Source organism: Engystomops pustulosus, chromosome 1 (assembly GCF_040894005.1).
Source record: "Engystomops pustulosus chromosome 1, aEngPut4.maternal, whole genome shotgun sequence".
NCBI classification, from domain to species: domain Eukaryota; kingdom Metazoa; phylum Chordata; class Amphibia; order Anura; family Leptodactylidae; genus Engystomops; species Engystomops pustulosus.
The window spans coordinates 218,139,532-218,155,792 of record NC_092411.1 but is presented as its reverse complement, the minus strand read 5'-3'; the positions used below and the strand labels follow the sequence as shown (position 1 = coordinate 218,155,792).

The 16,261-nt window shown below is 39.5% G+C and overlaps 1 protein-coding gene across 2 annotated transcripts in view; it reads right to left on the bottom strand.

Annotated features, from left to right (window-relative positions):
- Positions 1–3,809, bottom strand: part of LOC140074045 (UPF0462 protein C4orf33 homolog) — a 55,284-nt gene extending 51,475 nt beyond the window's left edge. The window contains exon 1 of one of the 2 annotated variants that reach the window (XM_072119406.1): positions 3,737–3,809. In XM_072119406.1, coding sequence (XP_071975507.1) covers positions 3,737–3,801 — 65 coding nt within the window. In that variant the 5' untranslated portion in view covers positions 3,802–3,809. The remainder of the gene's footprint in view (positions 1–3,736) is intronic. The other variant, XM_072119407.1, reaches the window with a different exon arrangement.
- Positions 3,810–16,261: the final 12,452 nt, after the last annotated feature.

The window sequence follows — 16,261 nt, the reverse complement described above, 5'->3', positions numbered from 1 at the left end:
CTGACAGAAGGTCCTTCAGACTAGTCTTTTTTTATTACAATACATTTGGAGGCATTTAGGCTGCTGGTTAATATTTAATCTAGGGATTTCAGAGAGAACAGTCCTGAAAAAATACAGGCTGGCTGAGCAAGTGTTTAGTATGCTGAAAATATTTCATTTCTATTGCTCGCCACAGAGTCCCAGTTACTACCCGTAAATAAATAAATTTAAAAATGGAATAAAAATTTGTCCTTTAACTGAAGCAGCCAATGTCCGATTCTTGGCAGTAAAGGCATAAAAAGCCTAATTTCCTTAATTATTCCAGCTAATAATAGTAGCAATAGACTGGAGGATCATTAAAACTATTACCACTCCAATCATTTTGAAATGGTGAAAGGAAAGTGACAGAACCCAATGTGCAGGTGTGAATTTAATCCTTAAGCATTCCCTATTCTAAGTAATGTGCCTTTTATAACTTCCATTTGTCATCCCGAATCTCTTACTAGCATTTAGCATTGATCTCATTACCTATGCAGGTATGGCGCTGAGAATGTACGAATCGCAATGTTAACTGAGATTACTGACACAAATTTATTAGCTAGAAAGGTTTCTCCCACCTCACGTGTGACAGATGTTTTGACCTGTTTAAAATGGAGAACATGTAAATGATTAAACACCTTAAACCCCATGGAGATGCTAAGTAAACTCATTCATATCCACATTTCAATAACTCAAAAACAGGAGTTCACTTTAATATACTTATTTGGGAATATTTCTATGAAGTAATCTACAACTTTAGTAGCTTATAGATTTGTTATCTATACTCCACCTATGTCTTCTCTAAAAGAAGAAAAAGATGTTCTCACATGTTGCAGGTTAAATAGGTCTTTTCATATGTTGTCACTTTTATAACTTTGAATTTTTACTCTGTTTTCATAGATTTATCTATTATTTATATGTTATCCTCACATCAGTTTTTTATAATATAAATTATCCATCTATTTAGCTATCCATTTATCTATCATAAATGAACCTCATCTATTTCTCTATATATATATATTTATGTAAATTTCATATTTATCCCTCTTAGATCTAAAAGCTATTACCTGTCTATATCTTATACATATATACATATATACACAGTTTGGACACACCTTCTCTTTCAAAGAGTTTTCTGTATTTTCATCACCATAAAAATTGTAGATTCACGCTGAAGGCATCAAAACTATAAATTAACACATGTAGAATTAGATATTTAACAAAAAAGCTTCAAGAGGTAGTCACCTGAAGTGGTCTTCCAATAGTCTTGAAGGCGTTCCCAGAGATTCTTAGCACTTGTTGGCCCTTTTGCCTTCACTCTTGGTCTAGCTCTCTCCAAACCATCTCGACTGGGTTCAGGTCTGGTGACTGTGGAGGCCAGGTCATCTTGCGTGGCACCCCATCACCTTTCTTCTTGGTCAAACAGCTCATACACAGCCTGGATGTGTGTTTGGGGTCAATGTCATGTTGAAAAATATATGATGGTCCAACTAAACGCAAACTGGATGGAATAGCATGCTGTAGTAACCATGCTGGTTCAGTATACCTTCAATTTTGAATAAATACCCCACAGTGTCACCAGCAAAGCACCCTCGCACCATCACACCTCCTCCTCCATGCTTCACGGTTGGAACCAGGCATGTAGAGTCTATTTGTTCACCTTTTCTGCATCGTACAAAGACACAGAGGTTGGAACCATAGATCTCAAATTTGGACTCCTCAGACCAAAGCACAGATTTTGACTGTTCTCAAGTCCATTCCTTGTGTCCTTTATCCCAAACAATTTTCTTCTGCTTGTTGCTTTTCCAGTGGTTTCCTAACAGCTATTTTACCATGAAGGCTGCTGCACAAAGCCTCCGCTTAACAGTTGCTGTAGAGATGTGTCTGCTGCTAGAACTTGTGTGTCGTTGACCTGGTCCATAATCTGAGCTGCTGTTAACCTGCGATTTCTGAGTCTGGTGACCCAGATGAACTTATCTTCTGCAGCAGAGGTGACTCTTGGTCTTCCTTTCCTGGGGCGGTCCTCATGTGAGCCAGTTTCTTTATAGTGCTTGATGGTTTTTGCAACTGCACTTGGGGACACTTTCAAGGTTTTTCCAATCTTTTGGACTGACTGACCTTCATTTGTTAAATGGCCACTCATTTTTCTTTACTTAGCTGATTTTTTCTAGCCATAATACAAATTCTACCAGTCTATTCAGTAGGACTATCAGCTGACTTCTGCACAACACAACTGATTGTCCCAACCCCAAGGCAAGAAATCTCCTTTATTAAACCTGACACGACACACCTGTGATGTGAAAACCTTTTCAGGTGCCCATGCGCCGCCATCTTTTTGAGGCTGCCGGCAGCTTTGCCAGCAGCGATCGCTATGATAACACCCGCGATCGGCGCTAGCAATATGCAGCAAAGACTTAACGGCTATGAAGAGGGCTCAGCCCGTGAGCCCTCTCCATGCAGCGGGACCCGGTGGTCGTGAACCAGTTAAAGGGGTTATCAAGAATTAGTAAACCATCAAAATCAAGTATGGATAGACCAGGAATACTTACTGAAATATCAAATAATCAAATATTTGTTGTCCATGGTCTCCTTCTAAAATCAACTTTTGAAATGATGCTAAAGAGCCATAATGGCTCTGGGGCTGTTATCAGAGCCCCTCAGTGCTCTGGCTTCACAGGCTATAACATCATCTAACCCTCACCCTGCTCCCTCGTTACTCTTTAAAATCTGATGTAATCTCAGGGCAGCAGAGGGGGGAAGTATTCCTGCACAGTGTAACTGCCTGTGAATCTGCAACACAGAGGGGCTCTGGTAACAACTCCCTGGAGCCCTTCTGCGTAATTAGCATAAAAGATAATTTGTATTAAAAGTTGATTTTAGAAGGAATGAGGCCATGGATAACAAATATAAGAAGATTACCATAGTCAGAGTGCATGGATCTATGAGTAAGTGCCCCTGGTTTAGCATGATGGGTTTTGATTTTACATTTCCTGGATGGGGGTGGGGTGCTGTTTTTTAAGAAAGAAGCCATGAATATATAATTAGAATTAGAATTAATCAAGCAGCATTTATCAATAAATAAAACTATGGGTAAGATGTTTCAGTGATCTTAGGAAGAAGTTTGGGTTCAGAGGCACAAATGTAATTTGCAGAAACTGTAAAAAAAAACAATTTTTTTCTCAGTTTCTTAGGTACAGCATACCTTTCTCTTCCTTATGCTACCATATGACAGGTGTCCATATACACCAGTACCGGGTGCCATGTACATTATTGAGTCTTTGTTATACAAGGTGTCTTACTTGACATCAATATAAAAACAACACATAAAAACATTTGGCACACAGTATAGTTATTTTTTTAACACATTTTTCTTTTTTTTTAATCAGATCATTTTTATTGAAACAACACCATCACCTTTTCCATTTACAACATTGAGGACAAATCCCAACAAACATTCCCCCTCCACTGCCCCCCATCTCCCCCTAGCCCCAACCCCAGTACAATTCCGTAAGAGTCCGTATCTTGGCTTTCTGCCATGGAGGTAATTCTATTCATGTAACACATTTTTCAATATTCTGTAAATCTCTCCAAACATAAAGAGACACATTATGTGATTGAAAAGTCATGTGTCATGAGCTTGTATAAAAATCATTTTCAAAAAGTCAAATTAAAATGATTATTTCCTATACAGATAGGAACAGTAAAAATAGTGAAATACCTGTTAAGCAAGGGATGATGAGTGTAGCACTCAATGATAAGGCTTAAAATCAGCAGAGCCTTCATTTTCAAGCCTTCTGATAGATTTTAAGCTCAATAAATGTGATTCCTATATTTATACTCAATGTGCTTAGTTATAGCCAAGTAACTGTTAAAATATTCAGCTCCTTCCAACAAAAGCAATGATTAATGACACATATACCCTTGAGTACTTTCAGAATTGATAGCTGTAGCAATGGCCAGGACAATCATAAGGGTTCAAATATTAAAGCCTTTTGGCAACAGACCTTTGCAAATGTGGCATGAAAATATAACTGCATGGTTGTGAACGTGATCCTGTGTGATTGGAAAAGTATCCGCTAAGCATAATAAAACTACATTGATTGCCAGTAACTAATGTCATAGCATTACATTGTGAGAAAGTGCATGAAGTTTCACTTTATCATCGTGCCAAAATATATATTTCTCTATATTTTAGAAAGCTGCCAACATTTAACAAAGTTAAAAGGAACCTGTAGTGAGGATTTAGCTCCACAAATCACCACCAACCTGTCATTAAAACACAGTTTCCACTGATATATAAAAAGAACTTGGATCGCTGTATTCAAATGACATGTAAGGAGCCACATGAGTGAGGAGTCACGTTGGCCTGGTCCCAGGGCCATATTTAGTATTGATGCTGCCCCAGGCACTCACATAGCGTGAAAGCACCACTAGGGGGCGTAAGCTTACGCCTCTGCCCATTACCCCCAGCTTCAGTTTGCGTTCACTTGATATGTTTGCATTTCACTTTGAAGCAAATGAGAAAAATTCATCAAACGTATTTGTGTTTTGCCCAATGCATTTGCACTTCAAGCATAGTGGAGAAAAGTTTCATCTGATCACATCTACACGGACACTGAACTGCTTGCGTTCAGGAAAGTGCACCATGTGTTGATGTTGTCTACAAGCAACACATATAATCCTTGTTCCCAATCTTAAGTATTTCAGTGTAAATGTAGAGAAACCACCTTCCGTGCATGAACTATGTTCTATAATGCAATCCAAATACATGGTAAGAACGCAAACACTGGGAACCTAAATGGGGCACATTTACTTACCTGGTCCTGTCGCGATCCCGAAGTGCATTGTCCAACGAGGATGAAGATTCACTAATATTGTTGCTTCCGCGCTGAGGTCCGCCGGAGCTCACCTTCTTCTTCCCGGTGTATGTGAGTGCATGTCTTGTGACACAATTTGAATGTTAAATCAGTCGGATTGTCCAACGGACCGACCCCAAATTTCTGTCACATGAAAGTCGGCGGGATTGCGCCAAAATCTGATTGTGGATCCGATTGCGCCAAAATATGCGCCATATATGCGTTTACACCTAACGTTGTAATTCAGCAATGAGAACTTGTGGTGTTCATTCCTGATCACATGCATTTAGGTGTTAAACACCTGTACGACCAGCACGCAGGAAAATAACCCACCTTTAAAGGGAACCTGTCAACAGGCAAACTGCTTATAAACAGTAAATGTATGTTATATGCGCTTTTTTATGGTTTCTTCATGTGTTTATCAATGTCCAATGCTACCTTTATTCTGAAACATATAGTTATATTCATGGACAGTAACCAGTCAGGGGGGCTCGGGGAACAGTAGTCAAGCATTCATCTATCCTCCCGGCCGCCTTGTCTGGTAACTCCCGCCTCCTTACCAGCATGGAGCTGGTACCAGCTCTGCCTCCTTGTTCTTGGTCTCCTTCCCGTCCTTACAGTGCTCACTTCATCTCGCCTCTGGCCCTGCACGAACCGGAGGGAGAAACGCACCACGCTGGTAAGGAGGCAGGAGTTGCTGTCCACGGATATAACTATATTTTTCAGAATAAAGGTAGCATTGGACATTGAAAAACATGTGCAGAAACCATTAAAAAGCGGATATAAGATACATTTGCTGGGTTATAAGCAGTCTGCCTGGTGACAGGTTCCCTAGGGAGTCACTACATGCAAGATAGTTAAGAGTGTGACAGTAGTAAAAAAACTAAGGTGGGTTGGGGCCTTATACCACTAACAGAAGACTATAAAGAGGCTTATTAATGTTACTCATGACTTAATGCTTTACAGGTAGTCCTTGTGTAGTCTAATCGCCTCAGAGAACTGAAGCCTCAAGTGAAATATTACCTAGATAGGGCAAAAGTTATTCATTAGCCTCCATATGTGTCTGAAGTGGACAGATCTCTGAATCCCTTCGGAAACAATGCACACTACTGGAGAAATAAGCAGAAAAAGGCAGTGAGAATTAGCTTTAATTAATGAAGTATTGTTCAATGCTTACTATTATAACCTGCTCTATTCATTTAAAAAGTAGCTTCAAATGTTTAGTTACTCTGTAAGAATAGAAGAGAGATCCTAGTGTGACTCCTCTACACCCCCACAAATCCTCATTTTCTCCATAATCCTAAATCTCCAAGAAAATAGAAGTACATGTTGGGGTTCCATAGATATAACCTACCATCATTCCATACAAAGACACGAAAAAGAAAAAGACTAATTAGACTAATGGAAGCTCAGTTAAGGGTCTTCATCTCAGATATGTCAAAAAGCACATCCAGCAAAATAAGGGCCACATTATAGTGAATAGGATATTTTAGTTTCTGGTGTTATCCATCATTTTAAGCATCCAGTATCAAATAACATTCTGTTATTTCCATTGTTCTGCATCTATAACACATATGAGCAATGGAAGCTTTGGCGCAGATGTCATGGCATGTGTAAGTTAAAAGGATACTTTTTACTTGCTTTGCTCACATAATGGATACATTTTTGGCTTCTTAGCTGTAAAAAAATTTGAGCTCACTAAATATGTTTCTTATCCAAATTAGTGCCAAAATAGGACAGACCTATTTATTTAAGTTCATAAATCATTCCATACTTCTTTCAAATAGTGAAATATCCTGTTTGCAGGTTATAGTGGCGTGAGGTTCAGTGGTGCACCTGATCGGAATCCTAACACCAGTGACCATGGGAACAAATCAATTTAACTCCTTGCACCTCCGGCAATGACATTTTATTGTGAAAGATTGTGACAGCAAAATGTATATCATAGAGCACACGTTCAATGTCACACAAGGACAAAAATATATAATAATGTGAACTGGATATTCCATTCCAAGCTGAAATGAACAATAAAAAGTCACTACACAACAAGTTGGCATTTATAGTACCTTTTACAGTCCATTTGTCCAACTCCAATCTCATAAACCTATACAGTATTTGGAGCTGTCGCTGTGTCTCTCTTCAAGTTTACTTGAATGAATCTTGCCAAGATAGTGCAGAAATGGTAAAGGGGCTGTCTATTATAATATAAGGTATCTGGTATTTATAGGAATACCCTTCAAGTAATGTAAATTAAATATTAGACCACATGTCATTAGGTATTAAACATTTTATTAAAGGGAATAAACCAGCTTCCAAAAAAGCTTTCTAGATAAAACCTTTAGTTTTTTTAATTTTTTTTTAAATTCCATTTCTCACTTATCTATGGTCATGTGACACGTTATTTCCTGTGAAATATTGTTTTGATCTGGATTCTGTTGATTATTTCTGCGCAAAGAACACGCTTGTATATTTTCTATGCACAGTACTTTCAATAAAATTATTTACCCATAAGAAAATTCCATTTCTTTCTTGAAAGGGAACCTGTCATCAGGATTCCACATATTCAATTAATTACAAGTTTCCATAGCATTTTTAATACTAATTCCAAATCTGCTTTTATAATTAACATTAGTGGTTCTACTCACTTTTAAAGGTATACAAAAATAAACCTGGGTTCCCACTAGCATCTGCATCAATCTGTTAAAGGCTGTGAGTCTTTCTCATCATCAGCATTATCTCCTCACTTTGCCTCCCCCTCCCCTTCTTCTTAATCCTCCCCACTCCCACATACAGACATGAGCTGACCTCATGCTGCAAGTAAATTTTTGTTAGTTTACGTCTGCATGAGGGAGGGGGAGAAAGGAGGAAGGTGAAAGGAGACCTGTGAGAGCAGTGCAGAGATAATGATGATGACACAGGGACTTACAGACTTACAACAGGTGCCCATAAGACTTGATCCAGTTTGCCTCGATCCAAAGCCAGGTATACTTTTATCAACTTATAACAATGAGTAAAAGCAGTAATGTTAATTATTAAATCAGATGGGAATCTGTCATTAGGTGAAAATATGAAATCCAAATGACAGGTTCTGTTTAAGAAAATAAGCTTCTTGGTGCACGGTTGGAGGTCCATGTCTGCTGGTGTTCCTGTTCCATCTTTATGTTGGCCAGCACCATCCATAACTTCCCTTTTAAAAAGTTCTGAAAGAAGAAGGTTGCTATTCAATGTTTAAAATTTAAGGTACAGTAATGCTGCTGTCTGTTGCCATATACAATTGATAAATTATGCCATTCTGATTTGCTAAAGTACCAGGTCCTTTTTGCTGCCTAGATCAACAAGGGTTTCTATGACATTTTAAAGACTTCTATGAATATATTTAGTTTACTCGCATATATTGTACACTCTTTTATATGTTGATCAGATGACATTTAGAACAAATCTGCACCCAATAAGATGACCAAATTATTAACTATGAGTATAAACCTTGTTCATCACCTGAACAAATAGAACCAATAAATTAATAACAAACATTAAGTAATCTTTCAAGGTAAAATGTGGAAATTAGTTATGTTCCATGTTTGAGCATCAAAAGTTCCCTGAATGAAACAAACACGTCACAAATGTAATTTTCAGAGCAATAAAAATACATGCAAGTTCCTTTAATCCAGCTTCACAGGAGTAGTTTAAGCATTTTCATCTATCCTCAGGGTAGATCATAGCTGTCTGATCTTCTATCCTCAGATCATACTGCTAGAACCCCCAACAATCGCAAGAATGGACCCCATGTGTACCGTAGTTCTCTTTAATCAGACCCCTACAGAGCAGATTCTTATTATCTGTCCTGGTGGAGTTACCTGATGATGGGCAGGTTATTAGCTCATGTCACAAGCCCTGGTGGGTCTAAGAAAGTCCTGTGCAACTTTTTCTGTTAACAAGGCCACATATCTTGCTATGGCTATGCCATCTCCCAAATAATAAAAGCCTTTTTTCCAGCAAACATTAGAAATAACATTGCCCCTCAGCAGAATCCTGAGCAGAATAAATATGTCCTTAAAGACTTCATATACCACATTAAAAAAAGCAAATATGCCAAAAACAATAATGCATTACGCCTTGGTCACTCGTCCAGCTGGATAAGGGGTGCGGCCTAAGAAATCCAACGGTACACCAAATTCTATGTATAAAAATAAATATTTCTACACACAGTATAAACATCTTGTACATGAAAAGCAGAAGATTCTGACAACTATTGATGGAATTGCTGCAGAGATTGCCAGGCAGAGAAGACTGAGAGGCCTGTTAAAAACACATTAAGCCATAAAGTCATTCTTATTCATCGATTTTGACCAGTCATCAATTAAATTTGTTCATACGTGTAATTACAATTTGGAGCAGTTTTCTTTTTAGTTCTGATCATTCAAACTACTAGGGAGCCCCAGTGCACACCATTTATCAAGTACTTGTCCTACCTCCAGCTCAGGATACATGTTAATTATTGATCTTTAAAGGGGTATTACATTTTCTAATGTATTTCTAAAATATTGGAGATTGCTAGTGTCTGTGTCCATAAGCCAACTGTCGATTGACTAGTTATAGTGTATGATTTTTGCTTGTATAAATGTTTAGGTGATTGGTGTACGACCGCGACTGGCCCTTTGTCAGACAGAGGCCCCGATCTGACCCGTGTGCTAAGCTGATAATTTGGCGCAGTACAGCGGGCAGATGTTCTACATTTTGAATTGTGACAGGCTACTGGGGTGGGGAGATTATTAATAATGGCTACTTGGGGGGGATTATTACTAATGGCTACTTGGTGGGGAATTATTACTAATGGCTACTTGGGGGGGATTATTACTAATGGCTACTTGGGGGGATTATTACTAATTGGCTACTTGGGGGGATTATTACTAATTGGCTACTTGGGGGGGGGGATTATTACTAATGGCTGCTGGTGTGGTTGGGGGGAATACAACTAATGACTCCTGGTGTCGAGGGGGGGGGTGGATAAAAGTAATGGCTACTGGTTTGTGGAGGAATAATTACTAATGGCTATTGTTTTTTAAGGTATAGCGAGAGGGGGCCCCATTGGGAATTTTGCCATGGGGCCCAAAAGACTCTAGTTGCGCCACTGGCTTCAGTGGTGTGACCAATCTTAAATGCCTTAAAGAAGACCTGTCACCAGAATTTTACCACCCTGACTGCTGATTAAGGGTTACAAGTCCTCCCCATATCACCTAAAATTAGTTGCCAGTGAGGAACATAACCCGGCAAATGCATCATCAGACGTTGCCTGCGCTGGGTCTGCCTAGGATCCGACACGTGACCCGACAACAGTCGCCTGGGCCAGATCAGCAGAGAAGAGAGAGCGCAAAGAGGAGGTAATGAGGTAAGTTTATCATTTTGTGTTTGTTTAATATATGAGTGCCCTGTTACAATTGGGGTGCGATATTACTAATGGCTACTGTTGTGGGGTGGGGGATATTACTAATGGCTACTTGGGGGGATAATACTAATGGTTACTGGTGTGGGGTGGGGAGATAATTACTAATGGCTACTTGGGGAGATTATTACTAATGGCTACTTGGGGGGATTATTACTAATGGCTACTTGGGGGGGATTATTACTAATGGCTACTTGGGGGGATTATTACTAATGGCTACTTGGGGGGGATTATTACTAATGGCTACTTGGGGGAGATTATTACTAATGGCTACTTGGGGGGGGATTATTACTAATGGCTACTTGGGGGAATTATTACTAATGGCTACTTGGGGGGGGGATTATTACTAATGGCTACTTGGGGGGGATTATTACTAATGGCTACCGGTGTGGGGTGGGGGGGATTATTACTAATGACTACTAGGGGGATATTACTAATGGCTACAGGGGGGATATTACTAATGGTTACTGGGGGGAAATTACTAATGACTCCTGGTGTAGGGGGGAAGGGATAAAAGTAATGGCTACTGGTTTGTGAAGGAATAATTACTAATGGATAATGTTTTTTAAGGAATAGTGAGTGGGGGCCCCGTTGGGTATTTTGCCCTGGGGCCCAAAGGACCCTAGTTACGCCACTGGCTTCAGTGGTGTGACCAATTTTAAATGCCTTAAAGAAGACCTGTCACCAGAATTTTACCACCCTAACTGCTGATAAAGGGTTACAAGTCCTCCCCATATCACCTAAAATTAGTTGCCAGTGAGGCACTGTATTTTAATAACAGTCGTTTTTCTGACTCTCCTTTCTCTTCTTGACTGCCAAAAAACCTCGCCCCCTTATTTTGACTGTGAATATTAGTAGTAGAGGAAAATACAGGTTTTTGTTTGCACGCTGTCTGTAAGACTTAGATGTGAGACCAAATTGGCAGGTAAGAAATGGTTTTTATTTAAATCTTTGTATGGACAACGCATTTCGAGGACAGATCGTCCTCTTCATCAGGTCCAATAATATATATAAAAAGCACACATCCCTGCTTGTGGAGTCCTTCGGAGCTGTACTAAATAGGGACTGTTTCTTGTGGAGTGCCGGAGGTAACCTACTACTACTGCTCCGAAGGACTCCACAAACAGGGTTGTCAACTGCGCCTATATCTACTAACAGGTGTACTTGTTTCCACTCGTTTCCCGACTCTCAGCCAATTTCTACTGCTCCCAATGTGCTTTTTATATATATTTTAGGACCTGATGAAGAGGACGATCTGTCCTTTAAACGAGTTATCCACACAAGGATTTAAAGGAAAACCATTTCTTACCTGCCAATTTGGTCTCACATCTCAGTCTCAGGGACAGTGCGCAAACAAAAACCTGTATATCCTCCACTACTAATACCCACTGACTACTCCACCAGCTACATACTGACAGACACAGGGAACGCTGCAGTCCCCCTATGACCGTTTAGACCATCATATCCACCTTTTTGTAATACACCTACACATTTCACTTCTCAAGGGCACCACGTAATATTTTACCTTTACCCTTATTTTGACTGATAGCTCTGCCCTGTGTTACATTCATGTCATCTGACCAGAGTGACATCATCTCAGGTCCTTTAGCCTCCTCACATAAGTACCCCTATTGTACTGTACGGTATGTACCTGGGGTACATTTTGCATCACCCTGGTCACATGACAAACTGCTGAATAGTTTGGAGGCATAAGGCATGGGGAGGAGTAGATGGGAGGGGCTAGCTGAGCAAGACACGCCCCTTCTGATTCCAGGTAATATAAGATAAAATAGATTTATGTGGATTTGAAGGAAACAATTTTTAGCTAAAAGAAGGGTGTCAGTTTGTTAATAGGGCTCTATAGGAACCTATCGCTAGCTGTATTTGTGCAATTGTGGTGACAGGTTCTCTTTAAAGAGTTTTTTAAGGAATTCCGGAGAAGTTTGAGGGACAGGGGCAGATGTCCCAAAAAAGAAAGCCTCCTTAGCCTGATCTGACATCTCAGTTGCTCTTGTACTGTACTTCTGTCTGGAAGTGTGGGTGGCACTGGACTTTCTTCATCCATTAAACGGCCCCCTTAGACCACTGAACATCACTTTTGAGGTAAGAGAAAGTGAAGTCTAAAGGATCCAAGAAGACCACTGATTGGCTGAAGCGGATCCTGAGCCAAGAGGCTTATTAGCATATTTCTCAGCCACGTCCCATAGTTCCTGAAGATTAAATAAGTTGTTCCTGATACTGGAAAATATATTGGCCAAGTAACTTTGGGCATCTACCAACAGAAATTCTGATAATAGATGTCCTTTAATGCAGCATGTTGTACATAGTGAACTATCTGCAGTCAGCTTGTTATAGAGCAGGAGAATCTGAGGAGAGTGCAGCGTGCTATCTGTAGGTAGCATTTTATAGAGTAGTAGGAAGTGAGTACATAGAATGAAGTGTTCAATAGTAAATCGTATGCTTGTCATGATTAAGGGCAGACGATCCGCCTGAAACACGTAGACGTGTATGAATTCTCAAATGGTGTACCCCTGAATACAGATGTGTGAACTAGGAAATTACGGCTGGACCTCATTCCTTGGATTCTGATGTACCTTCGCAGCAAGGCGGCCCGTGATTTTTCCAACGCACAAGGCGATATTAATGGGAAGGTGAGCTGATTCAATCCATTATTTTCAACAGTACATACACAGAAAACACTTTAATTACAAATGCAGTGAAATGTTATACAACAAGAACAGTAGAGCTGATTGCATATAGAGTCCTATCTGCAGGCAGCATGTTATGATGCAGCAGTATAAACAGATCATATATAGTGTCCTATCTGTAGACTGCATTTAACAAAGCAGGAGAAGCAGAGTAGTTTGTACAGTGTCCTACCTATAGGCAACGTTAGTGGTATAACACTTGCAGTTTAAAAGAAATGGGAACTATGATAATTTGATAGTATGATAGTTTTCTAATGTGGGTTTTGGATGAATGTCAGTAGAAGACTAAAAGTGAAGTCTAAATAAGATGTATAGTTATGTAGGAAATGTTGTTTTTAGCAGCATTCCTAATGACTATTACAAAGTCAGGTTCCGATTGTCATGCTTAGGACGGGACACTTTTCAATTGTTTGTAACAATTTTGCAATATTTTATCTAAACAACCACAAATGTCAGGGAGGATATGAATCAAGCAGCTGGATTTCAACTGCTTGGTCCTTTCGTTTTTGGATAGACCAGATACTATATCAGAGTTATTTATACACAGCAAAGTGGGCATGTGTATGGGTAGCTCAGAAAAGAAATCTGTTTGGTCAACAGTTATGGCCATTGTCAGAGTTTATAGTTCATGTTGAATCAGCACGGTGACTAGTTTTAGACCCCATATAACCAGCGAATCAAGGAACCTGGATGGCATAATGTCTTCTTTTTTCATTTCTTCAGTCTCAGCTCAGAGTATATCTAATACACTTTTGAATTGCACATTGCATTTTGTCACCTTTAAATCGTATAACCTCTTATGCACATTTCAGATGGTTCCGTTTTTTAACAGTAATTTCCATGTTAGCTCTAAAATTCACATACCCCATATCTCTCCTTCCTTACAGTGGGGTAACTAGGAGAGACAGGGCCCCCTAGCAGGCTACTGCATGGGGCCCCCCTTCCCACTTAAAAAATATACATATTACTATACACACACAATCACATATAAATACACTCATGTGCATATAGACATAGTTACAGTTCCATATGCAACATACTCACATACAGTGTATACAGACACCTTATACACATCACAGATACTGCATATATACATCAAAGTATAGGTTATATACATATTATGCTGGGCATGTGCAGTACAATATAGATATAATGGTGCACATCCTCCATTCTTTATTGTGTCAGGTCGGATGACGAGGCCCCCTGACACTGCGGGCCCCATAGCGGCTGCTTTGGCTGCTACTGCTGTAGTTACGCCCCTGCTTCCTTACTATTTCTGCCAATGCAACAAAAAGAATGACTTGGGGCTGGTCACATTTTTATATTGCCACCTTGGTGATTATAGTATGCTTTAATTGATCAGGCGAAATGATTTCATAAGCTGGATTACAATGCCATTGCTTAAAGGGGTTTTCCCACAAAGAAAAGTTAGGCCCTATCCACGGGGCTGAGACCCCCCACAGACCACGAAAACAAGGGGTCCATCGGACATCTTGTTTTTCTGATAGACTAATGGAGCCGACAGCCGTGGCAATTTCCGTCAGTTCCATAGAGATTAATGGAGCAGAACGGTCATGCATGGCCATCTGCTACATTAGTCTGATGGAGCAATGAGGGGTTTGATGGAGGTATGTGGGACCCCATCGGACCCCTCATTATTGTGAGCTATGGGGGTCTCAGCACTGAGACCCCCACTGATCAGCTAGTTATAATAGAGCCTAACTTTTCTTTGTGGCAAAACCCCTTTAACACTAGAAAGGCTATCAGGGGTAAATAATACATTTTATTCCTGAAATAACTGGGCAACTGCTTTAAAAAAATCGGATTCCTAGAAGAAGTATAAAATTGCCCAAATCTCAATAAAACACAATACACCATGTCACTATTGGGCATTCACTCGATTTTGTTGTCAATCAGTACGCCTGGGTACTTGTAGGAACTGACTTGTTCAATGGTCCAGTCTTTGATTTGTATAGGTCCGTAAATGGTTTTGTTTCATTGCAGGCCAATGACAATTTCTTTTATTTTCTCGATATTTATGATAAGATTATTTCTTTCATTCCATTTTACAAAGTTGTCTACCACCTCTCTGTAGTGGCAAGTCTTTGCCATCTTTGATATATACTACAATCACCGAATCGTTGAAGAATTTTCTAAAATGTAAGGTAACATCTAATATGCCTGAACTAACACCATTGTCCCTTACAATACCAAGAGATAACTATATTGAAAACCCCAATCCAACTACAAGAGGACACTAAGAACCAGAGACAGTGGTGAATATTTATCATGCAAAAGGTTCTACAATTAATTTTTCAAGTGCTTCCTACTTGTATGAAAAGGGCATGGCTTCTTGAAATATCTGAGCAATACATGTGGCAAACAATGTTTTTAACATATTTTGGTGTAAAGAAAGCCAACCCATAAAAGTGTTAAGCTAGACTTAATATTCCTAGGCTACTTACCAACAAACATAGAATTTGTCCTTGGGGCTCCCACAAATGGCTGTCATTTCCATGTGTGTGAGAGGACTGCCCAAGCCCAATGACTCATATGCCGAAAATGACTGTCAATGGGTCCCTTGTTTGCGGACCAACATTGCACATGTTTATGTGCAAGTAACCCTAAACTGGGCTACAGTTATCATCCATTATCACCCAAAAATCTTGCACTTTAATAAACTGTATCTAGTGCTATAACTACAGATACATCGATAGATATTGTTTGCATTCAGATTTTTCTGTACATTGCTATTTTACAGTATGTCATTATGTACATGTCATAAAAACCACAAACTGGAAAAAAGTGGAGTCCTTATAAAAAGAGGAAAGGTTTGCAGAAAATATGTGAGCGTGTGCCAGGAATTCAAATTTTCTTTATGTATAAAAATAAAAGACGTATCTCATGAATGAGAATTTGCTTACCAGCAAGTCCTTTTAAGTATGCAAAACATATGCATGAAGCAAGGTAAAAGGAGCTAGTGTATGGCATTTTAAATATTATGTAGACATTGTAGACTTGATTAATCAATTCCACAGTGGTCACCTGCCACTTCTGCGCGCTGAAGGATCCCCCTCCTCCTTCCATCCCATGAACTGTTCATTAAAACAAGACCGGAGCAGGATCTTTTTAGAATGCAGGCATTTGACTTTAAAATTGCAATAAAAATCTTTTTTTTTTTTGATGAATCACATTCTCTGTGTGTCAGATGAATCCCAGTTATACCAAATACTCATTAA